At 48.5% G+C, this 25013-nt stretch overlaps 11 protein-coding genes across 11 annotated transcripts; 4 read left to right on the top strand and 7 right to left on the bottom strand.

Annotated features, from left to right (window-relative positions):
* Positions 1–32: 32 nt before the first annotated feature.
* On the bottom strand, positions 33–2858 carry FLO8 (Flo8p). Its single transcript, XM_020206240.1, has one exon. It carries the CDS (start codon positions 2591–2593, stop codon positions 110–112), a length of 2484 nt encoding a protein of 827 aa, XP_020067076.1. The 5' UTR covers positions 2594–2858; the 3' UTR covers positions 33–109.
* A 1505-nt stretch (positions 2859–4363) lies between these two features.
* On the bottom strand, positions 4364–4972 carry CANTADRAFT_4006 (uncharacterized protein; the record flags this gene model as incomplete). The annotated part of the gene is made up of 1 exon (XM_020208823.1): positions 4364–4972. The coding sequence occupies one exon, from the start codon at positions 4970–4972 to the stop codon at positions 4364–4366; it is 609 nt and encodes a 202-aa protein (XP_020067075.1).
* A 682-nt stretch (positions 4973–5654) lies between these two features.
* GLE2 (RNA export factor) lies at positions 5655–6761 on the bottom strand (the record flags this gene model as incomplete). The annotated part of the gene is made up of 1 exon (XM_020211394.1): positions 5655–6761. The coding sequence occupies one exon, from the start codon at positions 6759–6761 to the stop codon at positions 5655–5657; it is 1107 nt and encodes a 368-aa protein (XP_020067074.1).
* Positions 6762–6961: 200 nt separating this feature from the next.
* On the top strand, positions 6962–9358 carry CANTADRAFT_43466 (uncharacterized protein; the record flags this gene model as incomplete). The annotated part of the gene is made up of 1 exon (XM_020208962.1): positions 6962–9358. One exon carries the CDS (start codon positions 6962–6964, stop codon positions 9356–9358), a length of 2397 nt encoding a protein of 798 aa, XP_020067073.1.
* A 352-nt stretch (positions 9359–9710) lies between these two features.
* CANTADRAFT_130399 (uncharacterized protein) lies at positions 9711–13182 on the top strand. The gene has a single exon (XM_020206241.1). The coding sequence runs from the start codon at positions 10063–10065 to the stop codon at positions 13129–13131; it is 3069 nt and encodes a 1022-aa protein (XP_020067072.1). The 5' UTR covers positions 9711–10062; the 3' UTR covers positions 13132–13182.
* A 50-nt stretch (positions 13183–13232) lies between these two features.
* CANTADRAFT_45965 (aspartate/glutamate transporter) lies at positions 13233–14651 on the bottom strand (the record flags this gene model as incomplete). Its single annotated transcript, XM_020209270.1, has 1 exon — positions 13233–14651. One exon carries the CDS (start codon positions 14649–14651, stop codon positions 13233–13235), a length of 1419 nt encoding a protein of 472 aa, XP_020067071.1.
* A 704-nt stretch (positions 14652–15355) lies between these two features.
* CANTADRAFT_24674 (phosphatidylinositol-binding protein) lies at positions 15356–16606 on the bottom strand. Its single transcript, XM_020207183.1, has 2 exons — positions 16525–16606; positions 15356–16478 (listed from the first exon to the last, which is right to left on the bottom strand). The coding sequence occupies exons 1-2, from the start codon at positions 16556–16558 to the stop codon at positions 15691–15693; spliced, it is 822 nt and encodes a 273-aa protein (XP_020067070.1). The 5' UTR covers positions 16559–16606; the 3' UTR covers positions 15356–15690.
* A 310-nt stretch (positions 16607–16916) lies between these two features.
* Positions 16917–17342, top strand: CANTADRAFT_19550 (uncharacterized protein; the record flags this gene model as incomplete). The annotated part of the gene is made up of 1 exon (XM_020206460.1): positions 16917–17342. One exon carries the CDS (start codon positions 16917–16919, stop codon positions 17340–17342), a length of 426 nt encoding a protein of 141 aa, XP_020067069.1.
* A 282-nt stretch (positions 17343–17624) lies between these two features.
* Positions 17625–18863, bottom strand: CANTADRAFT_45895 (methionine aminopeptidase; the record flags this gene model as incomplete). The annotated part of the gene is made up of 1 exon (XM_020209259.1): positions 17625–18863. The coding sequence occupies one exon, from the start codon at positions 18861–18863 to the stop codon at positions 17625–17627; it is 1239 nt and encodes a 412-aa protein (XP_020067068.1).
* Positions 18864–20012: 1149 nt separating this feature from the next.
* Positions 20013–21305, bottom strand: CANTADRAFT_3999 (uncharacterized protein; the record flags this gene model as incomplete). The annotated part of the gene is made up of 1 exon (XM_020208822.1): positions 20013–21305. The coding sequence occupies one exon, from the start codon at positions 21303–21305 to the stop codon at positions 20013–20015; it is 1293 nt and encodes a 430-aa protein (XP_020067067.1).
* Positions 21306–22893: 1588 nt separating this feature from the next.
* ALG11 (alpha-1,2-mannosyltransferase) lies at positions 22894–24696 on the top strand (the record flags this gene model as incomplete). Its single annotated transcript, XM_020211393.1, has 1 exon — positions 22894–24696. The coding sequence occupies one exon, from the start codon at positions 22894–22896 to the stop codon at positions 24694–24696; it is 1803 nt and encodes a 600-aa protein (XP_020067066.1).
* Positions 24697–25013: the final 317 nt, after the last annotated feature.

Below are 25013 nucleotides of genomic sequence, written 5' to 3'. Positions count from 1 at the left end.
CTTATAGTACATAAAGAAATAGTATAAGAAACATGATAGAAATAAAGTGTAAAACAAAAAGTCAATGAAGAAAAGGCTTGTCAGAATTACCTAGACATTGGAAACAGGACTAATCTCCATTCTCAATTGCATCCACATTTCCCCAATTGAACCCTCCAATTCCATCATTCAATCCACTGTCACCATTGCCGTCTAAGAATTGATTGAAATCGAAATCAATATCATCTAAAGCGCCCTGGCTTGGCTGAGTGGAAGTACCGAAAAAGTTATGACTATCACCTGCTCCATTACCACTGAGGATCTCCACTGGGAATATTTGATCAGGTGCACCAACTGGATCTTGGAAGTTGGATGTGACTGCTGGAGGTAACATGTTTCCGTCATCTTTCTTCTTAGCTTGATTGGATTCATCTCCAGTTTCCTCTTTGATGGATTTTTCCTTCTTGACAGCTCCCTTGGAAGTTGCTTGCTTCTTGGGTGAATCTGGAGCACCATTATTCTTTCTCTTCCTCTTGAGATCATTTTGTGACTCTGAAGCTGGAGTGAGAGGGGCATTATACTCCTTCTTTAGTAAACTAGGAGTGTTGGCAGCATTATTGTTTACTGGTGTAGATTGTACATTGGCCCCGCCAGTGCTAGGCTTCCTTCCTCTCTTGGCAGGTGCCTCTTTCTTTTTCTTTCCTCCTGCGCTCGAAGGCGATGGTTTATTATTTATGACTGGAGAATTGGTAGCTGTGGCTGGTGATGCCTTTTGAGAAAGTTGTTGAGCACCTCCACCTGGAATACCTTGTTGCTGTTGTTGACCAGGTAAAATATTTCCACCCAAAAGGGCCTGTCCTTGGTCGACGTTTCCATTATTTCTTGCAATGTCAAGCCTCTTCTTATTTTGCTTCTCTAACAACATCAATTGCATTTGGTAGTCTTGAAGAGCGTTCATATTTCTATTTGCCCCATTGACGTTGGCATTAGCATTATTAGGATTATTGTTGTTAACATTTTTGTTCATGAGGTTATTATTTACCCCGTTGTTATTGGCATTAGCCATCACTGGGCTACCTTGGTTAGGCATTCCTGCCTTTCCACTCGCGCTGTTCATTCTAACAACATGAGGTGGAGCTTGTCCCTGTGCGAAAGGCGTGGGAGCCTGTGAGCCAGGACCACTCATCATACCCTGCTGCTGAGGGAACTGCTGCATGCCATTCATAGGAGGAGCGGGTGCCTGCTGAGTCTGAGGAGTCATTTGGGCCATTCTTTGGCCGTTTGCAGGCGAATTATTGCTCGATCCATCATGCAGATGTGGTTGGGGCTGGTTCTGCGCTTGTGCCACTTGCTGCTGTTGTTGTTGTGCAGCAACAGCAGCTTGCTGACGCAAATTGTTCATTTGATTCTGAGCGTGCTGTTGAATTCTATTCTGTGATTGTTGATGCTGTTGCGATAAGAACAATTGTTGTTGAAGGTGCAAGCCATTGTTTGGACCCATGTTAGCCAATAATTGCTGTTGTTGGGGGTCCAAAGGATTTCCACTGATGGGAATATGCTGTTGGGAAGCACCTTGTTGTTGTTGCTTCATCATCATTTGCATCATTAATCGCTGTTGCTGTTGGGGATCCATTGCGGGTTGACCCTGTGGTGGCATGTGTGGCTGCTGCCCCTGTTGGGGCTGCTGTGGTTGTTGGGGCATTTGGCCTTGAGGAATCTGGGGTTGTTGACCCTGAGGCTGCAGGCCCTGGGCGCCTTGAACCTGGCCAGGCTGTGCTTGGCCCTGTTGCCCCTGTGCAAGAAGTTGGGCCTGAGGCATCTGCAATTGCATCTGAAGCTGCTGGAGTAATTGAGGATGTGGGTTCTGTTGAGGATGGAATTGGCCCGCTCCTGCTCCGGGAACACCTCCAGGGCCAGCATTGGGGCCGCCGTTTGGCATGCCGGCAGCACCCATCATGGCAGCCTGTACGTTTAGCCCTTGCATCTCCTGCTGCTGTCTTTGCTTCAACAACTGTAGTTGGTAGTATTGAAGGGCCACGTTAGGACTGGCGCCCTTGTTCAAGGTATTGGCTCCGTTCTTCGCCTGGAAGACGTCCCAAAACACCTGCCACCATTCAAACAAAAAACCCTGAGGGGCATCCATCGCCACATTACAAAGGGGTATGTTGTTGTCCTTGTTGAACTGGTTGTTTGGCATCTGGGGCGAGTTGGACGAGGAGGAGTTGGGGTTGCCTGAGTTGATCTGGGGCGAGTTCTTGTTGGACGACTGATGGGACTTGGACGCCGGTACAGACGGGATGTCGGCCTCGTTGGCGAAGATTTTGGCGCTTTGCGGCAACCTGCTCTTTATGAGAAAGTCGTAGATGTACGCATTTAACAACTGTTTGGCGTTGGCTGCCTGGGTGTCTGACACGCTGTGGGAGGCATCCAAGATCGGGCGGTTGTTGGCGGCTGCCGTGGCGGCTGCTGCTGCTGCGGTGGCATTGGCAGCAGCCGAGTTTCCGCTGGCGGCACCGTTTCCACCGGGTCCTTTCATCATGCCTGCAGAGCCTGCGTCGTTCATGGAGCCTGGCGTTCTTTTGTTGTACAAATGGGGCGTGCTGTGATGGCTCATACTGGTGGGGTTGTGCACGGAATCCACCGATGAAAAGGGCTGGGAGCGATGGGGGTGTAGAGAGCTGGCTGTGGCACGCTACCTCGATGGAAACTGGGGCTTTTATGGGCAGGAGATGTTGGATTGTTGGTATGGACCGTAAGCGCCTTGGTCATACAACTGGACGTTGTTTGGATAAGAAGGGGGGTTGGGGTGGGAGATAGACGCGCAAAAACGGGATGGTTGGACGAAGTGTCGGTGGATGCGGCAGGATTGGGGAGGGGTCTCTCCAGAGTATGGGGTGGTGCTATAGCTGATAAGGTAGGCTATAGGGAGATGGAGACATCGGTGCGGCCACTGTTGTCTCGGCGTGAAAAATCCCTCCCTGCAGGCTGCTTACGTCAGCGGGAGGGAGGCGGTCGTGCGCGGCCACCTTAGCCGCCGCCGTCGCCAGCTGGGGCCATTTTCGGGAGGAGTCGAGAGGGGACGCCCGGGCGCCTGGGATGCGAATGATTGAGGCGAGCTGATGGTGAGGTGGGGCTTGGTGGTGGCTACTGGGCTACGATGCGGTCACTGCTGTCCTTGCTTTGCCCCCCACTGGTGGTGGAGGGGGTGCCCCTAAACAACCTGGCACGTGATGCGCCAGGGTCATGGTGCGGGCGTGCGCGCGGGGTCGGGGTCGGGGGTGGCCGTCCCAGCTTTCGCCGTCCCGCCGAGTGCTGGGCGGCCGTTGGGGCGGGAGCACGCTCCACTAGTCCGGTGGAGGACATCCTTAGTGCAATAGTGAAGGAGATTATGGGGACACCCTGGCGCCTCGTGGAGGGTGCCCTAGTACCTCCAGCCAATAGGCGTGGCAGGCGTTGACAGTCGGTGCCAGATGGTGCCAAATGGTACCAGATGGTGGTGTGGCTGTCAGTGCGCGGGCCGGGGAAGCGCGGTATCGCGGGCTCGCTAGGGACAAGGCCCATGACGGGAGATAGTGATAAGATAGGGCGAAACATGCGTCGAAGCATACGTAGCCAATGTGGTCTACAAGTAGTCTGCCATCAACAGTCTGGCATCCGTGCTGAGAACTGTAACATCCGTACTCTGGTATCCGTGCTCACTATTCTGCCATCACTAGACTCCTATTCTGTCATCCCCGCAAAACGTCGCTACCCTAACGCCTACATTGACATCCCATACCCTGAGATTATGACATCCCTAAAGTTTTGCTGACATCTTGACATCTCCTCACTCTGACATCCTGACGTGCTAGAAGTATTCTGGTTACCTTCCTTTGACATCCTTGAGAATCTAGTTGTACTCTGACACATCTTTTACTCCGGGAAGATCAATCCCCTGCTCTGGAACGATCCCACTGTGGAAAATGCCCTACTATGGACTATTCCATCTCCGTTCAACCATCTTCTTATCTTGCTCTGAAAACCACTTTATTCTGGCTAAACCTCACACTACTCTGGAATTTTCCATGCTCTTATCCTACCCCGGAGCTAACCTAGTTCGGAAATTCTGCCACCTACTCTTGAATCACCCCTAGTCCATCGCTGCCTACTCTGGCGCTTTCCTAGTGTGGAAATCCACCCACCTACTTTTCAGCTATCCTAGTCTGAAAATCCCCTACTCTGGAAATTCTTTTCTCCTCTTCCTCCTCATCCTACACCTCGCTAATCGTACTTTTATTACAATAATACACGTCACCCTGTGACACCCACATATCCGGACCATGTTGTAAATCAAACCAACCAAACCCTAGAAATAACCGGAAAAAATCCGTGACTGAAATAAATGCTAGCCCCACACCGTGGTGTCGCTGAGCTTCTGGCCGCTGCCGCTGGGTGTACCCCAGATGGAGGTGAGTCTGGAGGTTCCCGCTAGATCGAGCGGTCCTGACGACGCAAACAGTACTTCGCCATACGTCTCGAACGGCTTGAACGGGTCAAACAACCCAAACGTAGCCATGGCGGCTCCAGGCGTGCTGTCGCTGTTGCTGCCCACAGTGGTGGACGAGCTGTTGCTGCCGCTCATCACCGGCTCCCCTAAGATCGGGGTGCCCTTGGCTGACGCCATGAACCCATCCACGCTGCCATCGTGGCTAGCGTCCTGGTCGTTATGGCCTCCAAACGAACTGCCTCCTCGGGAGACAAAGGGCGCTGAGTTCTGGAACGCAGCCATGGTGTAGGCAGGAACTCCTCGAGCCTGCGGCACACCTGCCTTGGCGAAACTGGGCTTCTTCTTACCCCGGTTTCCGTTGATGTACACGCTGGATGGCTGATTTTGCACTTCAATGAGGGCCTTGTCCACCGTCTCCATCTGGACGGCAAACGGCTCGCTTGCGAGCACCCTCTTGGGGTATGCTGGTGGGCCCCTGGCCGTGGTGTGACTGTTCTGACCCGTCATCGTGCCCTTTGGCGTATCTAAACAATACCCTTGTGGTGAAAAATTGCCGGATTGGACCAACCAACGTTGGTATTTAGCGCGGGAGTTTGTCGCAACTAAGCGTCACGTGTGGCGATGTCGTAGTGACGACAGGTGGGGCTCCTCCATGGCTCGATCTAGGCAATCTGGAGGGGTGGACGAGTCACAGCTTGGCTGGGCACCCCTTAGGAACCAATTTGAAACTGAGAAGTGATAGAAGTTCCCCATCTGGTTGGTATCTGACTGGCTCTTTGTTCCAAGACATGCCTCGCAGATTGCGACATCCTGACATCTCTACTAGATTAGATTAAACGTGGTTTGTTAGTCTATTAGGAGCGTATAGCTTCATACTCTTGCTAGTGTTGTTGTCATCGCACAATTGTTATCCTTCTGCGACCAGTATCGTTAGGGCAAGGTGCATTAGAGAATAAGTCAATGGTTAACGTTTGTATCTTGTAGCAAAATATTACCTAATTTGTCCTATTCAGCCCCAGCTATTATTCCAACACATTACATCGCCTACTAAAGGAACTTCTATTCGTCATTAATATACAAGATATGTGGTCATATCTGGACATGCGTGCTATCGATGTGACAGCTTTTTACACGTTGGCATGCATCTCGGAACACCCAACCCCTGCGCCGCTCATGGTGGAATTCTCGCCTAACGCTTCTTCTTCTGCTTGATTTCCTCTTCCTTGACAGCATGTAATTTGATTTGATTAGGGTAGTCGGGTCTGTTGCCCATGTAGCCCTGGGACCAGTCGTACCCCAAAGCGTACGCGAATATGGTACCGGTTCTGTTGAAGGTGGTGGCAGTGATGGTCTGGTCGAGGCCTGGGAAGGACTTCAATCTTTGTTTGGCGTCCTTGTCCCAGTAACAGAAGGTTCCATCGGACCCAGCAGTGCTGAAAGTACCAAACACCGGGTGGAATGCAATCGAGTTCACGGCGTACGCGTGGGACTCGTTGCTGGTGGACCCACGGATGGCCGAGGTGGTGGAGGTGGTGGCGTTGGGTTGTTTACGGTGACACTTGAACGAGAACCCATACTTACTTTGCTCGGCATCGTCGATATATTGTATGGCACATCTTCCTTCGATGGACCCCACAGCGTAGCCGTTTCCTTGTGGGTAACATGCGACAGTTCTGGTTTGGTACTTTAAGGGAGACTGGGTGGTTTTGAAGATCTGCTGGGGATTGTTCAAGTCGATGATGGCGAGGTGTCTCTCTGCGCACCCTACCACGAGCAACTTCTGGCTGGTGTCCATACAGTAAGCTCTCTCTGGTAAATTGATCGTGGTGATGGGCTGGGGCGATCTCATGTCCCAGTATTTCAATGTTTTATCCCACGATGCCGACACAACTGCCGGAGTATTGGTGGACCCGCACTCCACATACTTGACACACTTTATGGGCTGGTCGTGGGCGCCAATCTGTTGCGCTTGCTGTGATTGTATATCAAAGAGCTTGACTTGCTTATCGGCACCACCACTCACCACTTTGGTACCGTCAAACGTCCAGCTGGTGCTGAATACAGGCGCTGCGTGCTCGTACAACGCTCTGCCCTGGTTGTTGCCGGAGCTGGGGTCGATCTCGTAGATCCGGACCTTCTTGTCCCAGGAAGCCACTGCCAACAAGTCCTGCTGAGGCGAAAACGACAAGTCGGAGACCGTGTCTTCAGGGGGGTTGTTGACGGTGATATCATTGATCAATTCCTGGCCAGTGGTAGCACTGGTGCTCGTGGTCGAACTGGCTTGGAGAAACGACATCGCTGGTTGTTTATGGTAGCTGATGGTTTGGCTGAGGAAAAATCTCACCTGGGGCCCTAGGTGCCCAACCTGCAAATTGCCCGTTGCGAAAAGTGCACTTGGATTCTCCACCATACCTAGCTTGCACCCACAACTGGATCCAGCACTATCCCAGCCACTACTCACAGGTCGCCTTCTCATTCCGAGGAGATCCACACAAGATGTCTGCCGAGGTATCTTTTGCTATCGACGATGACCTCCCCACGCTAAAATACTCCCCTGGTGCCTCCAAACTGCCGACATATGCTCCGGTCCATCTCTACGAAGACAACACCTACATTGACTGGTGCAGAGAGTCGTTGGTGTTGCCGACCACGTCCGACTTCCAGACCCGCAAATGGCTCACCCTCATCGTGCTGTCGCTCTGTTTGGGGTACATCACTACCTTCATCGATCTAGCCTCCGTGTGGTTGAACGATCTCAAGAAGGGCGTTTGTCTAAGCAAGATCGACAAATGGTCCTTGCTCGACCCGTACCTGAGCTGTCCCGTAGAGGATTGGTACGACTGGTCGCGGCTCCTCTTCGATGCCAACGGAGTGATCTCCAATGTGTTCATCAACTTCCCTATCTATTTGATCTTTGCCTTGATATGGGTGGCAGTAGTGTCATTTATAACCGTCAAGAAAGTCCCCCTCATCAAGCAGTCCGGGATTCCCGAAATCAAACTCATTATTTCCGGCCTCAACTATAGACTCGCTGACTACTTGGGCGTAAGAACATTGCTCTATAAGATTGCCGGATTGATCTTGGTGGTCAGCTCGGGATTGTGGTTGGGAAAAGAGGGCCCCTTAGTGCATGTCTCCTGCTGTCTTCTCAATTGCTTGTACGCATTAATTGTGGACACCAAATACTCCAATGAAGCCGTTAGAAGGGAATTGCTTAGTGCGGCCACCGCCACCGGAATTTCAGTTGCCTTCAATGCACCCATTGGGGGAGTGCTATTCGTGTTAGAAGGGCTTCCCAGTTTTTTCATGCCTACCCGAATCATGTGGAATTCGTTTATTTCTTCCACGGTAGCAGTTGTGGTAGTGAATGGATTTAAGGCGTTCACCAACGGTACTCATTTCGATGAAAAGGATTTGTTCCAGGTCAATTTCGGTAATTTCAGTTGGCTATTCGTGGAAATGATTCCGTTCATATTCCTAGGCATTATGGGTGGATTATACGGCCACCTTTTCATTAGATTCAATTCTTTCTTTTCACGATTGACTTTCAGAAGAAACATTCAGAGCAAGCTATGCCAATTACTCAAGGTATCTGAAGAGTACGGTACTTATTTGGAGATGTTTCTATTGGTGCTCATCACCAGTGTTTTGAACTTTCCAATCGAGATTGCGAAACTTCCTCTCAACGCATACTTAAAGATCCTTTTCACTGATTGTCCAAAAGAAACACTAGACTCCAATTCGTCTAACTTCATGTGCCTGCCTTCCAACGGAATTACCGCATTAAAATTGGGGTATATTATCATCCAGGGGTTCTTTTTGTCGGCCTACACGTTCGGGGTTGAATTGCCAGGGGGTATTTTAATGCCGTCTTTGGTTCTAGGTGCAACTTCAGGACGACTTGTGGGGATAATTTCCCAGTCGATTCAGACACTTTTCTCGTGGGACTCCTTGGCCAGCTGCACAGAAAAATCGTGTATCGTTTCACCTTCATCATACGCTGTGATTGGAGCTGGTGCCTTCATGGCGGGGATCACCAAATTCACGATGTCGGTGGTGGTGATTTTGTTCGAGCTCACTGGTGCTATCACGTACGTACTTCCCATCATGTTGTCAGTAGTCATCCTGAAGTTCGTCAATGACTGGTTGAGCAACGAAAACATTTATGATACCTGGCTCAAGACCCATTTCAATAGACTGTGTGACGGGGGGAGCCCCAATGAGGGCAAGGGAGACGGGTTGGTGAATTTCACGGGGTTGACTTCGACTCTCAAGAGCCGGCTCCCCAATGTCCAGGTAAAATCCATCATGGTACCGGTGGCAGAGGTCAAGTGTATCTCGCTTGTGCCTGAGGTCCCACACACTATAGACAGCTTGTACAGCTTCATTAACGACGACACACACGAGGGATACCCGGTGATCTTGAACCACTCCAATCCTGTGTCGTTAGGGTACGTGAGAAAACAGGATCTTTATACCAAGTTGGCCTCGGTGGAACGCTCTGATGCTATTGTCAGCTTTCAGATCGAAAACTTGCCTAAGTCGGTGCTCTCGCAGCAGTTACACTACGAGCAGTCTCTCGGCAAGATCGTGCAGGTCAATCTTTCCACCGAAACTCTGTTGATCAAGTCCAATGAATTGACCCCGGTGGTGTTCATTTTGGAGGCGTTTGAGAAGCTCCACCTCAACTATCTTATTATCATGGATAGCAGCCTGAGCAGCGGACACGTTATGATCGGGTTGGTGGACCGGTTTGTTCTCGCCAACTTGATCCAGCTGCGGTTCGAGTCCATCAGCGATCTGACAACATACAACCCCAACCAGTTTGATATCGAGGACGAAACACTTTTGAGCATGAGAGAGGAGAGAAGTAGCATAGAGTTAGTGACCTGAGGGTAGCATCAAGTCTGAACCCCACAGGTAGCTTCAGTGAACGAATATATTCTTGTTTGTAGAAGGTCACCACTTGCTGCTAGGAGCCATTTGGTGAGTTTGGCCCCAGCCTGATAGTAAAGCAGTAAACCAGATTACGGCTTGTCTGACTTCCGCTCACTGGCTACACCTGGTGGCTCAGGCATTCCCGATTACTCCCAGTCTTGCAATTCTGGCAGCTTCCGTGTGTAGACACATCTGACGGTTTCCAGCTGGTTAAATACTGACTTTACTTCCCTTTGTCCATCACGGCTGCGAAACCCATCAACACTTTTGTTGCTAACACAGCACTACGTGCCACACCACCAACAGCGAAGTTCCAAAACGGCTGGGGCACTGGAGGTTCTCCCTTCCCCCCACCACTGCCCAGAGAATAGTATACGTTCAATGATAGTTGTTAATACGAACACATACTTTCTTCATTGGGCTGTTAACTAAGAGCGAATAAAGACTACTATTAGCAGAGCGTCCCGTAATAGAGCACCAAGCACACCTATACTACTTAGAGCTAACACTCCACCACAACCCTTGAGCGCTGCTCTCCTCTTCTCTCTTCTGACCTCTTCTGCCCTCTACCACCACCTCCTAACTATTCCCTGATCTGCCGCGGCTATCACAGAATCCACCCGAAACGCGTCGCATGTAAACACAACACATCTCTTCCTATGAACGATAAAGAAAACGAGGACCCGCTGGCGGCAGCCATGGCAGACAAAGCAAGGAACCCCTCCAAGAGCATCCTCAAGGACAACACGCTCCCCATTCCCGCCAACAAACGACGGGTCTCGTTTGCCCCCGAGGTGACTCTCCACAAGTTTGATTTCGTACCCTACTCCGACCCCAAACGACGCAAGACCATTGCAGAGCCTCCCAGCAGTCAGGACTACTCGAGCAGTGAGGCCGAAGAGGGCGTTTTGCCAGCAGATGACGGTTTGGAGCTCCTCCAGGACAGCTCGGACCTCGAGGAAGATGACAGCTTCAGCAAGCTCGAGAATGAGGCTGATTTGGTGGTGGATTCATTACGCCAGTACCACAACGGACCTGAATCTGAAGATGAACACCCAGAAGGAGCTACATCGGTGCCAGGTGCTGAAAGTGTGCCAGAAGAGGAACAAACCATGGAATTAACCGGGCAATTCACCGCTAGTTTGGATCACCCTGCAGTGCCCACCGCCTGGCCATCATTGCATCTGGAAAGTGTGGACAACGAGGAATTAACAATGGAATTAACAGGTCAGATAAGTGTCAATACCCTCCTGTCGCCAGGTCCACAGCCAGTAGCCACCACAGAACCGGGTCTGTCCAGCTCAGATGAAGATGCAGATGAAGAAAGCGATATGGAATTGACGGGTACCCAAAGAGTCGATCCAGCCATCCCATTGGAGCTTAAAAACACCGATGATGCCCAAGAAATCACCATGGACATCACCAATGTTCCCATGACTTTTCCTGACGAAGTCACGATGGATATCACCAATATTTGGTCGGTTACAAAATCAACCACTACCCAGATAGAAACCACACAACCTTCAAATACCCCCATAATCCCTGGGGCGGATCCAGTAGCAGAACCACAAGAATTGTCAACTGAATCCTCTTCAAAGATCGAAAATAATGTTCATTCCCCACAAGACGACCCTAATACCAGCACATCAAACAACCAAGAATTGAACTCTAAGTTGGAATCGTTGAAGCTCGCCAACTCCTTGGAGTCCCCAAAGAAAATTATACCGCCAGAATCCCATCCTGACCTAGAGGATGAAGAACAAACTATGGAGTTTACACAAGTAGCTGGTACCATATTGGTACCCCAAGACTCTGCTGAACCTGCTATGGACCTTACACAAGTCGCCTCTACAATAATACCCAACGAGACACTTGTACATAAGGATACCATGAAGGAAACCGATGAATCAAACATAACTGAGAATGAAGGCAAAGGTTCCAAAGAACAGGTTTTTGAACCCAACACAGCCACTTCACCTGAACGTAGCGACCAGGAAAATGTGGCAATTGTTGAAGCCTCGCCTATTAAACTGCATACGTCCTCCGTGACTTCTGATGGACTTCATGAACCAGAGGAGAAAGATCCTTCAAAGAACATCCAATCTCCTTCATCACAATCTAGTGACTATGGGTCGCAACCAATGCAACTCACTCAAGAGAATCAAGTCTTATCAAAACCAAAAATTGATGAGCCTGATCAAAATGAAGCAAATATTTCCACTGAAAGTATCCAACAAAGGTTGATAACTACCACAACAAAAGTTCCTTTAACTGATGCGGATGCAATTGAAAATTCTCAAGAAGATGAGGAATACGAAGATGATAATTACGTCCCAGTGACTTTGAATCAATTTATGCAAGATATTGGGATCAAATTTTACGATGACTTAGATATTGATGTTTACTTAACGAAGAGAATAAGTATCACCACAAATAGCATCGATGAAGAGGATTCCAAACTCTCTGATTACATGCGGGCATATTCAAAGTTGGAACTTCTTGCTCTATACCAATTCAGCTGCGAGGAATTGAGCAAGAATATCCAAGAAGGGAAAAAGGTATTCTCGGAGTATAATGCTATGATAGAATCCAATAACCCAGCTTTGTTTCGGGAGTACTACTCATACAACTTTCAAGAAAGAGCTGGTATGAACGTCAAGTTGCAGCTTATCAAAGATTTTACTCGGCATCAGTCAAAGGTCACATGGTATGCATGGAGAAAACAGTTAACTGTGAATTTGATCCAAGAACTTGAGACCAAGTATAATGCACTTCTAGAGGACAAGGTTAATTTCACTCAGGACATCACACGCGTGGATGAAATATACAATAAGGCCTTGAAGGTCTATGCTTCATCAAAAGACAAACTAAAAAGCTTAGTGAGACTCAAAGGACAGTTGAATGTGTTGGATATCCAGAAGCTTCAGGAATTGAAAAGCAATTTGGCAAAGTCGTCTACTGAGCTAATCCAGCTACAAAAGGATATCAAGTTGAAAACTCAGAGTTTAAATGATCTTGAAACTAGGATTTCAGAGAACGACAGAATAAGAAAGACTTTAGCAAGTGAAATACTAGCAGAGGAATCGATTGTAAACAACAACAGAAAATACGAGCTTGAAGAAGTTAAGGTATTGAATTTGAAGTTCAAGATCTTGCAACATGTATCCAGACTTCACTTTCACCCTGCCTCGGACTCTTTGCATTTCTTGTTTGATAGTTCTGCATGGTTGAAATTCCAAAAACGTTCAAAGGTTGAACAGAGCATTAGTTTTAAACCCTTCAAGGACTTAAACCTTCATATTGATTGGCTTTTTGAATCTTTTGTTAATCAAAAAGTAGTTCCGTCTAATTTCCTGAATGTGCAAAACTTCAAATCATTTGTGAAATCATGGAATTCATTCAAAGAGCTTGATATTGATGTGTACAAGTTAAGTCTCAAATACCCGATCGAACCTATTGTGTCAGGCCAAGAGTTGGCATTCCAATTGACTTATTATAATACTTTGAGAGACTACAAGCTTCGTCTCAAGTTTACCATTGATTGGGCGCAGTTGACCGATTATTGGCAGCAGGCAAAAGTCGAGGGCCATATAATCAGGAACAGGAATGCTGTTGACGCTGCAATTATGAAAGAGGATATTTTGCAAGAACTTGGCTATGCCAGCTTGATTGAACAAACAGTCATCGAACGCATGAGTTTTGATGATCAGAAATTTGAATCTATTTGAAGATTTTCAAATACAATCAAGTATGTATTTTAGTGTATATTATGTAATATAGTATTGTATGAACTATTAAGTTGCCCGCAAGTTTGTACTTGGAATGACGATTAATGAGTTGCACCCAAGAAGATTGTAGCACCTAAACATACAATCATGACAATAACACCCCAGATAGCCAAAGCCAAGCCTCCATACTTGCAACAAAGCTCCAATCTATTCAATTCTGTGGCGCCGTTTATTGGCTTAATCAATAAGTAGCCAAATAAACCTGGAAGAATAAACGAAATGGAGGTGGACCCAGTGGATCCAACAAAAGCCAACACATGTTCCAAAGATGTGACGGTAATAGCCACCAAGTAGGACAAGGTAACAATGATGGTGGTGATGACGTAGAACCTCTTGGTGGTCAAAGGGACAATAATAGGTGAGTGGCCATCGGTATCCTGGGCACCTTCCACTGGGGTTGTGGAGATAAAAGATTCGTCCTGGATAGACTCGCTGGTGATTGAGTTCAAAGACTCGATGTCTGACTGTAATGACGTGTAGCCTTGGGCCTGGTGGGTAGATCTAGTCTTGGAGGACGTGATACCTACAGTGAGGAAGTGAAGAACGTGGTTGATGGAGCCACGGCATGGGTGACATTGCAATGGGAAAGACAAACTGACCATGATAACGATGCAAAGACGGCCAATAAGAGACAGGATCGAGTCTCTTGGATACATGGTGATGATATTACCATTGACCGAGTCTCCAAAACTCAAGTATCCGATTATACCCACGATCAAGTACGAAGCAGCTGCGGTGGTGATGGCGTTTCTGATAATCAAATTGGACTGTCTGGTGGTGGAGCCGTGTTTGTCCAGCGGCTTCAACTCATTGATAATGGCAAACATGTTTTGGTGGCAGGTGTAGGCAAACACGAAGATGGGGAACGAGCTGAGGGTGGACTTCAAGGACACGGGACCAAACCAGGTGATGGTCTTGTTCTCAATAGGGATGTCGTTGACGGCATAGTGCTCGATGACCAAGCAGATCAAATACACTACCGAGAACAACGCCACAACCGAGGTGTATTTCAAGGAGTCCAATTTCTTCAAGTACGACAACGGAACCACGATGACGGCCATGAAGAGAGTGATCCAGAAGTTGCGGTGCATCAACAACGACTCTTCCGCGACGTGCAAGCTCTCCATGATCTTGGGCATCAAGTCACCGATCACCACCAAGTAGCTGACCCCTACACCAAAGCACTTGATGGAAATGGCCGAGTCGAAAACCACCGACAAGTGGGGGTAGGTTATCTGAGCCAAACTGAAGTACGAAATGGCTCCTTGCTGCTGGGTGTACTTGGCCACTTTGTTCTGCAAATACAACCCGAATGAGGACGTCAACGACGACCAGACGATCAACAAGCATCCCAAAAGCAACCCGTTGCTCTTGAGCCCAAATGGCATGGCAAGAATTCCTGCGCCAATGATGGTGTTGAGGAGGTTGATGGACCCCGATTTTATAGTAGCTGTACCCATTGTGAGAAGCTGAGACGCGACGGTGAGAAGACGGTGGGGCGTGGAGGGCGTGGAGGGCTTGGAGGTGTTTGTGGTGTGCCTGTGCTGACCGGTATTGGTATTCCCGTCTTGGCTGAAAACACAGAGGTGCGCGCACGTGATGCGATTAGTGTGCTACTGTGGTGGATTAGAAAGACGAAAGAATATTCGAATTCCAGAGTAATCTGCAGTTAACTACAGTCAGTTATCGAACCGATTTTCGTATACAATTATGAACTGTTCAGTTATAGTAATTCCAGGGTCTTGAGTAGAAAAAGATCCTTCAAATTGAACGTATAAACTACCCGTGTATAACTTTTGCAATAACCAGAACCATCATTAGTCTAGCCAGCATATTCTGAATTTTGGCAAGCTATTAAATGCAAAACTAAGCACTAAAATATAGATGAAAATAATTATGTCCTTCATGTTCTTACTTAATTGTGCTACTAGTCCATAATTTCACTGGTACCAAGATTGAACAGTAGTGAAATCCTGATAAAGTAGGAGGGGCTTAAAACTCTATCTTGACTATTTTCTTACAGCTACAGAAAGCACAACTCGCTAATAGTGGAGTTCCATGAATTTTTGCTGGTTATTAACAGTTCCTGAAAATACGTTACCAATCTACTAATGCTCAATACCGTTCCAAGGAAAATAAATCAAGTATCATACGTAGTTCATAGTATTGTGTAGTACTGTTCACTTATTGAACCAATTGTCGTGTACAATTAAAGAGATGTTCAGTTATCGAATTTTCCAGAGTACTATGTAGAACTGTTCAGTAAATTTCAAAGTACTGTGCAACTGTTCAGCAACCAGACACCTCTTGTATCTGTGGTCGCTAGCTCACTACGGAGGACAAAGTATACGAATATTCGGACTAACAAAACAATCAGAGAAATAAAGACAACAAGGTCGCGTAAGGTCATCGATTGGATTGGTTGCGTCTAATGATACATGGCTATCGAGGAGAGATTCATAATGGAGGAAACGGGCCCGCATAGGATGAAATCAGCAATTAGAAGATCAACCAACCAAGGAGGAAAGCGAGAATGACCAAGACCGCGGCCAATTGGATTGAGATGGTGTTGGCTGGCTCGGAAGCAGCCACTTGCGAGGAGGAGGTGGTGGTAGTGGTGTGAACTGGAGCCTTTTCGTCGAATTTTTCGGTGTGGGCTGGAGCTTGGTGCACTTGTGGGACTGGTGGGGCTTGGGCAGTTGGTGGGGATGGTGGGACAGCGCGAGGAGTGGCGTCGATACCTTGGATGGTTCTGTCATGGGTGGTGTCGTAGTCTTCCTGTCTCAATCTGGAAGCACCACTGGCGGCAATGCCGTTGGATTGCTTGATAGGGGTGGCTTGAGCGGTAGAAGCGTCATTTATCACGGTTTGGTTGATGTGAGTGATGTCGCCTTCGGAAAGGCCGTTACCGTTGGTGGTGTGGGAGGCGCTGGAGTCGTCGGAGTCGGTGATGACGTAGTTGACTCTCAACTTCTTGGAGACCACCTGGGGCTTGTACTTGGCCTCCAACTCACTCCAGACCTCGCCGACCTTGGACACGTCCGATAACTCGGGACATGGCAACGACACCAACAAGAACTTGTCCTTGCACTTGTAGTCCTTAGGCAAGGGTTGGGAGAAGCCCTGTAAGTTGATGGAGATATCGATTGATTCGCCAGGTTGGACGATACTGGCGTTGGGTCTGACACTGTAGAGCTTGGGCGCGGTGGTCTTGACTTTGAAAGCAAGTGGCGACTTGGCCGTGTTGGTCAACTTCAAGTATTCGGTGGTTTGCTTGGTGAAGGTTCCTGGATGTTAGTACTGGGTCCTGGTTCTGGTGGCGATGCTACATACCTCTGAACTCCAATGTGCTGGGGGAGACTTCCATTCTGAATTTTTGGCACTGATCTATAACACGGTGGCTTTAACAAACACGACGGCAATCAATCGGGAGGACGGCGGACGAGGAGGGATCAATCAATCAGTCAATTAGTCAATTCACCTGGGGCCAATTAACGGGAATGGATTTCAGTGGAGAGCTTGCGGTCGCCTGGTTTGTGTGTAAATGTTGTGGTGAGAAACACTGCCGGTTATAAATGTTGTTCCCTGAAAATTTTTCCTATAACGGGGGGTTGGCGGTGTGCAGGAGCAAATACGCGATAAGGTCGCCTTTACTCTGGCGGAGTCGCCTAACGGCGGGGTGGGGCCAGCGAGGCTAGTGACGGAGTGGGCGTGGGTTAGAGAGGATGGCCAGCGAGGCTAGGGAGGCTAGGGAGGCTAGGGAGTTTAGGGACAGAATGAGGTGGTTGCTGAGGGTGCAACTGCCAGATTTAGCTGGCGGCATCAGTGGCTGGGTCTGGACGAGTTCCGGTGGGGGTGCTGATCACATGGCTAGATCTGACAAGCCATGCTCGGTCATGCTGGCGAACATCCGGTGCAGCACAGGCAGGCACAAGAACCCCTCCCTTGCTATCATGTGCAGCGAAGATGGTAATGCCAGATCCGGCAGTAGTGACGTACGGGCCCCACACCGCGCCCGGCATGGCACCCGTCTTGTTGGGATGTTTTCCGGTCACATGATCGGACATGAGTATGCCACAAGAGGCCCACAGACGGGTGGTGGGGTTGATTGGAACGGCTACGGGGCTACGGCTGGGCTGTATTACAGATGATTTCGAGGCGATGCTCGAACAAGAATTGAAGACAAAGTGGCATGTAACGAATCGAATAACGTCATGCTATACTAGTCGATTCAGGCTCCTATTCATTACTTACTAGTCAACTCATATTCCTACACTAGTGATTGGACCTGATTTTTACATGGTATTTAACCATTGCAACAGGTCGATTCATACCTATTCATCACCAACAGCCGATAATGCTCCTATGAACGAGTCATCGTCCTCCTAGATCATTCTCCTATCAGCCAGACTTTCCCTGTGCTTGCTAACTCACTAGTAGTCGTCTCCACGGGTCACCACCTCCTTCTTGTGTGGATGCAACAAGATGGTGTGCTCGAACTGGGCCGTGTAACTGCCCTTGATGTCGGCAATAGGAGGGTAGTCTTCAACAATCCCCGTCCGCACCAACTGGTTCAACGCCAACAAGTACTTGTCCTCTCCAGTACGTTCCAAGTACCGACGACACCATGGCAAGGTGCCAAAGTGCTGCTGGATGTTGGCCAACAACTGCAGGGCCCGTTCGGTGGGAGGACGGAGGTCGCTGATGTTCTGGTTCAACGCGTAGTGGGAACACTCGCCCTCGGGAAGCACGTACCCATTTCCGGTAGAGCCAAACGTCTCAATGGCAAAGGTCTCGCCCTCCTCCATCTTGGTCATGTCGCCGTTGGCCACAATGGGCACCGTCTTGCCCGAGTGGATGATGAAGTCACCGATGTTGTGTCCGTTCAAGTTCTTGATGCATTTGATGGGCAACACCTTGCCGTTTTCCTCCATTTCGTACGACTCCATCACCTCCTGCACGGCTGCACCGATGTCGTTCAATCTCACGTCAATCCCGGCCTCCCTGACCCCGGTGTTGGTGGCCTCACGGACTGCCTCCATGATGGCGTCGTACTTGCCAGTGTCGTTGAAAGTCATGGTGAAAGCAGAGTCACAGATGCGTCCGTTGACGTGAACACCAATGTCCACCTTCATGATGTCGTCCTTACCCAAGCTAAGCTTGTCGCCAGCGTTGGGGGTGTAGTGGGCGGCTACGTGGTTGAGCGACAACCCCGTAGGAAAGCCAATTCCCGCCTTCAAGGTGTGGTCCGCAGCAGCGTAGGCACGCACCGAGTCCTCGATGATGTTGGCGATGTCAGTCATGGCCATTCCTGGTTGGATGGATGACTGGGCCTTTCTTCTCACTCTACGGTGGATCTCGGCTCCCTTACGGAAATCCTCCCACTTGTTGTTCTGCTGGCGGTCCAAGTACCGCAACTCTTCCGAGGTCACTCTGTGGCTGTTGATCTCGAGAGGGTACTCTTGCCATTCACCTTCTGGGAACACGCCATCTGGGTACAGCGAGTCTATGCTGGTGAGCTTCTTTTTCTTCTTGTTCTTCTTTTTCTTCTTTTTGTCGGCATCGGCGGAGTCTGCTTCGCCAGTGGCTTCCACTGGCTTCTCGGCCTCTACAGGCTCTGTGAGCTTGAGGTCGCTGACGCTGGGCACTTCTGGGGCCTGTTCTAGAGACATGGTATAGGGATGTAAATTTTTTACACCGCAGCGAGAAAAAAGTAGGGGTAGGCGTAGGGAGAGAACAGGACGTTAGGGGCTTTGGCTGAAGAAGCTGGCGAGGCTGGTGACGGCAGGAAGAATGGACGAACACGTACCGTCGGTACGTCTGAGGAGGCTGCTGAGAGCTGAACTGGGCCAGTACTGAGCTGGTAAGCCTCGAATGGCGGGGACCAAAAGTCCGATGGAGCCTGGTGCGAATTAGCAATGGTGCTAATGGTAGATGGTGATTGGCATAGGTAGGATGGGAGGAGGAGAATGGCGAAATGATCCCCCGCAAGAGATCCAACTGTGTTACAGCTGGTGAGGTCATCGATCTAGAGGAAGAGTTTCGGAGAACAGGGGCATAATGACCAATGGGTTCGAGGTGCTACCAGGTGGATGGTAGAGGTAAATTGGAATAACCAAGAGATTTTTTGCCACTCTGGGAGATAAAGCTCGGGTTTGGGATACTTGTCTAGGTGGATACGATGGGTCTCGGCGTTTCTTCTCTGGAATCTCCCGAATGCTAGATGGAACCATTGAGAAGCCCTGAAATGTATTGTGGCAACATTGCCCATAGTATAAATGTTGTGGCAACCTTTTGAGGGACGATTAAAGGCTTAGGGAATCAAGAGTAGTTGACGTGAAGTAACCTTTGAGATCTTGGGCTATTCTAATAGCTAGTATTCCGCCCAATTGTCATCAACAGGAAAAAGTGTGATATTGGGTGCAATATTCACAATAACGTGCTCATAGTTGGAGTGACTGTGGTTGCATGTAGATTCCTTGAGTCAGAAGCCGAGCCCGCTGTCTTAGTTGGCGAGATCTACAAACTTTATCTTGTTTTCAGATGTTTATGATACAATCTTAAGTTGAGAAAGTGGGTGCAAATTAGTAGTTCGTTATTGTGAATAATTTCAGAAAATTGTAAAAATTTGGGGAATTGGAAGTTTCATTCAAAGTTAAATATCAATTCAGCCACCCAAAACGGGTACCAGACATGGTTGGTGTGACTGGGATGAAAACTACCATAAAATTATTCTTACAAGTATTCTAGACATTAATTTATTAATATAATACAGGAACAAAACATTAGAAATACACCCAAGAACTGAAGACCATTAGTAATTACTCTTTTGGAGTCTCAGATCCTGGGCCATTTCCGAAAAGGACCTTATTAAAATTGAGTATTTTGCCATCCACCTTGGGTTTTCCAAGTAACCCATTGGCAACATTTTCTGAGTTTGCCGACGCCGAATTGGCGTTGTTGATCAAGTTGTTGAAATCAGGAGTTCGCAACAAGTTCTTGTTTTGGGCACTGTGGATGTTGGCACCTCCAGGGGATGGAGTGAAGAAATTTACATAATCATTCATATTGAATCCAGTAGGGGTAAGAGTTAAACCAGAAGAAGGCAAACCCAGGTTGCCATTGATCAAGTTACTGAACAAGTTCATCGAGGGAGTGAGTCTATTCTGCGGGGTTCTGGTGGAGGTGTTCCCGTGTCTCTTTGGGGTCACTGGAGGAGGTGCAATGAAGGACCCAGTAGAGCCGGTAGAGGCAGTGGGTTTATGCGAAATGGGAAAGGAGCCCGCGGAAGTTGGAGCGGAGGAGTTGATCGGGTGGTGGATGTTGATGGCTCTGGGAGTATTTGAAAAGAATGGCTTTGCTGGGGAAGGTGAAGTTGCCAAGTACATGAGCAAATCGGCACCTTCCTCATCATTGTAAGCACCGCTGTCGTTGGCGGACGGTCTGGGTTGGGTGGGGGTCTTGAGAAGTACGTTGGGCGTGGTGTTCACGCTCAACTCGCGCTTAAGAAGGGTGGGGGTGGTTTGCTGGGGCGATTCTTTGTGCTTGTTTTCTGATTTGGATGCTGTCAACTCCAACGAAGGCTTCAAAGCCGCTGGAAACTGCTTTGATGGCGTGTTGGGCCTGGAGATTTCTTCGAGAATCATCTGGGGTGCCTTTTCCTTCAACGGAGACGACTTCCTCCTTTTGGTGGGGGAGTCCATGGTTTCTTCCTCGGTGTCATCTGCAGCGATGTTCTTCAACGGCGAGGACGAGAGGTAGATTGCGGCTGGGGTGCGGATGTGTGTTGGGGACTTGCCGTTGGGCGAGTACAAGTTATTGGGGGACGACGACAAGAGGCCTGCGCCTATGGGCGAGGACCCCAACAGCTTCTTGAGGGCATAGCTCTTCAAGGGACTCGACTTGGGCAACGCCACACTAGAAGCGACCATTTTGCCGGGCGAAAACGACTGTTTGGCGGTGATGGAGGCCTTGGACAACTTCTTTTTGAGCTGCTTGGCGATTTTCTCCAACTCCTCCTTCTTCAACGGGGTCTTGAGCTTGACGGGAGCTCCGACGCTGTTGAAGTCTTCTGGAGCCTGGGTGATGGTGGTGGATACGGATTCTCTGCTCATGTTGGGCCGGGAGGTAGAGGGGCCTGGGGGATACGACACTGGGGCGATCGTTGGCAGGGTGGTGGAAATGGCGGATTTGGCAGGGAAGAAAACGTGCTAGAAATGGCGGCTAGTGCTGGGCAGAAAACGCACGGACTGGTCCAGTAATATATCCAGACGATAGCAAGCCTACTGGGGTTGTGTAGTTGGAGAAGAGTTGTTGAAGTACGCGTAATTCAATTTACCCCGATTGGGAAGCAGGCTTCGCAGGGGCTGCTCCTAGCAGAGAACCTCACGTGCGGCAAGGGCATATCGGAGATGCGCCAGAAGCAGAGACGACAATAGTGGATCTGCAATGTGTCATCAGGAAATGGCAGAAGGATGACACACGCCCGTGGGGGCGTCACTCCGGGTGTTCCTCCGTCTTTCAGTCCTCCCATGGCATGTCCCATTGGCCTCGTGGGGGCAGGAAAATTCTGGTTTGGGGCGTTGCGCGCAGGGATAGCTGGTAGATAAGGCCATATCCAGACCTGCGGTGGAAGGGGCCGGGAAGATGTCTCACAATAGCCAATTGCGAGAATTCATTACGAGCATTGGTGGGGGAGTTTCCGAATTCTTTCAGAAAAATGCCCCAGGGGGTTGACTTGTGCACCGGCACAAGATGGCTAGAGTGAACTCTACTTTACTCTGAAAACTGGTCGAAAATGTTTGAAACGAATCAGTAGTTGTTGGAAATCAGTTACATTCAGAAAATGCACTGCCAATCCTATAAAAGTGTTAATTAGTAATGAATTAAATAGTAATAATAATAATAGCAAAACTTCTGGGCCACAAGGCGAGGTCTGTGGTGATTATGGGCTTCGGGCAGAACTGGTGTTTCCACAACTGAATAGACCATAATTCCTGGAGGGTGGCAGCGGTACAATTGCAGTGTTTGATTAATTATTTACGAGGACTCAAAGATGTTGGTTTACCGTGCAAATTATAGTGTATCAGCTGTTAATTCTTCAGTGGTTTGGACTGATCTTTAACTGTTGAATTCAGACATAATTACATACTTATGCAATTTGCCTAGATACAAATAAGCATTATTTGATAGAATGAAGGCGATGCACTTTTGCACATTTAAACCTTTTAATGAAAAACACTAGAAACACTATTTTCTACAAACCTCAACCATGCTGATACACGAATACACAATGACCTAAATAATTTGCCTGAGAAGACTCCGCAGTAAGAGATCAAAAAACTATATGAACAAGCTAAATTGAACCTCCTACAAATAATGATGCCAGTACAGACTCGTGAGTATCCCTATTTCATCACCATACCCCAACGGCTACTAATTAAATAATGCTGAAAATTTAAATAAAGCCTTTACTAGCTGCGGAACCCCATTCTGGCTCTCAAAAACCACTGTATTTTTTTCACTATTCCCATACCTCCTACTTCTTGACTCTTCCATCCTTAGCTGGCCATCACTCGTCACTAAGCCAACTGAGAAGCAGTCCTAGTCAGCTAACCCTGTCTTCTGACCTTCTGTAGTCACGTGTCACCACTACTTTATCTCCCTCCATTTCTTATCGTTCCACGCGACACTTTCTTCACCATGTATCTTCTCTTCGGGTCATTGGCCCTCGTGTACTTCGCCTACAAGGTGCTCACGTCGGTGCTCCCCAATTATCTCATTGTTCCTCCCACAAATTGGCAAGACAAGATCAAAACGGTCATTGAATACTCCAAGCCCATCTACCTCCAAGTAGGACACAAGAGATCCAGCTACAGAAGACGTCTCGTGCTAGCCAGCTCGCAGCCTTCGTTCTACACCAACTACGTCAACAACAAGCTCAAGGTCTGCCCCAGCGACTACAATGAGGACTTCCTCACCGAAATGCGTCGCCGAGACGTTAATGATCCCAACCGTCGGATTCTCTACGGGTTCTTCCATCCCTACGCCAACAACGGAGGTGGTGGCGAGCGGGTGTTGTGGCAGGCAGTCAAGGCCACATTGGTCGCTGATCAGAAGAACATTGCTGTCATCTACACCACCAATACAGACGCCGAGCCATTGGATATCTTGAAGAAGGCAGAAGAAAAGTTCCAAATCACCGACCTTGACTCCCGGAGGGTGCTCTTCGTCTACTTGAGGCGTTTTGGACATCTTATCGACGGCCAGTACTGGAAACGTCTCACCATGGTAGGCCAGTTATGGGGCGCTGCTCTCTTGGCCTTGGAGGCCATGTTCGAGTTATCTCCCGACGTGTGGATCGATACCATTGGCTTGCCTGGTTCGTACATCCCTGCACTGTGGATCCTCAAGGTGCCGATCTTGGCGTATGTCCACTATCCCATCATCCAAAATGATATGTTCAACAAATTGAAATTCAAGCATCTCAAAGACATCATTGGAGCCAGATCCGTAGGTGACGTCAAGGACGCAGCCAAGCTCATATATTGGTCAGCGTTGTACTATTTCTACACCTACTTAGGGTCCTTGGTAGACATCGTGTTAACCAACGGAACCTGGACTTACAACCATCTCGAGAGCATCTTTGTGCTCAATAGAGGAATAGGAAATAAGATGGAAATCCTCTACCCTCCTTGTGGTACGGAAAACCTTCCTCTTTCTGCCCCGAATGCCCCCAAAGAAAACAAGTTGTTGTACATTGCTCAATTTAGACCCGAGAAACGCCATTTGTTGATCCTCAATGAATACCACCAATTCTTGTCCAAGTTTAAACAATCCAAGAGCCCAATCAAAGAGCTCCCTACCATAGTTTTCTTAGGCAGTTGCCGTACTTCAGACGATACTGCTACTCTTGTTAGTGTCAAGAACAGAGTGGCCGAGTTAGAATTGACCGAGTACGTTGAGTTCGTAGTGGATTGCTCGTACGATGAAGTGGTGGAATGGTTAGCCAAGGCCAAGTTTGGACTAAACGGTATGTGGAACGAGCATTTTGGAATTGGTGTTGTTGAGTACTTGGGAAGAGTGATCCCGCTTTGTCACGCTTCGGCTGGTCCATACTTGGATATCGTCACTCCCTGGGCCAAAGATAAGCAAGAACAGGACTGGTATAATGATACCGGATTTTTCTTCAAGAGTGAATTGGACCCTGATTTCGACCCATCGATCCAGGTTGCAGAGGATGAGAATCTCGTTTTCGAATATCAAGACAAGAAACTTGAATTCCCAAGTTTTTCCAACTTGCTCACCAGGTTATTCATTACAAATAGAGAGTTGATATCGGAGGACATATTGGCGGAAATGAGATCTAATGGGGCCCTGTTGGTGTTGGAGAAATTCTCCAACAAGACCTTCGATGTCCAGTGGATGAAGTACATTGGGGCATTAGAGACCTTGGAGAAGACTTATAGAGAGGACAAGAGACCACGCGTAGAGCAGGTACATTAGTTAGACCGCTCAGGCGAGCCAATACAGCCAGTAATACATTAATTCATTGCCTTTTGTCGAATTTTTGTGTTAGGATAGATAGAAATGCTGTAGATAAGTAAAAAGCACCCTCTACGATTCCAGATACAATTTTCGCAATGGTCAGGTTGAACCAGAGCTTAGAATAACCTTCAAATAGGTCTGCAACCTGCTTCGTAGTGTTCTCACCATCAAGATTTATTGATTTCAGAGTCAGATTAATTACCACTCTCTTGAATGAGGCAACTGGAAGCAAAAATCTTTCAATTCCACCCAACTACAATTTGCAGGACCCTTCT

Source organism: Suhomyces tanzawaensis (genome assembly GCF_001661415.1).
Source record: "Suhomyces tanzawaensis NRRL Y-17324 unplaced genomic scaffold CANTAscaffold_1, whole genome shotgun sequence".
Taxonomy (NCBI): domain Eukaryota; kingdom Fungi; phylum Ascomycota; class Pichiomycetes; order Serinales; family Debaryomycetaceae; genus Suhomyces; species Suhomyces tanzawaensis.
The sequence above is the reverse complement of the archived record's forward strand: the minus strand, read 5'-3'. Positions and strand labels throughout refer to the sequence as shown.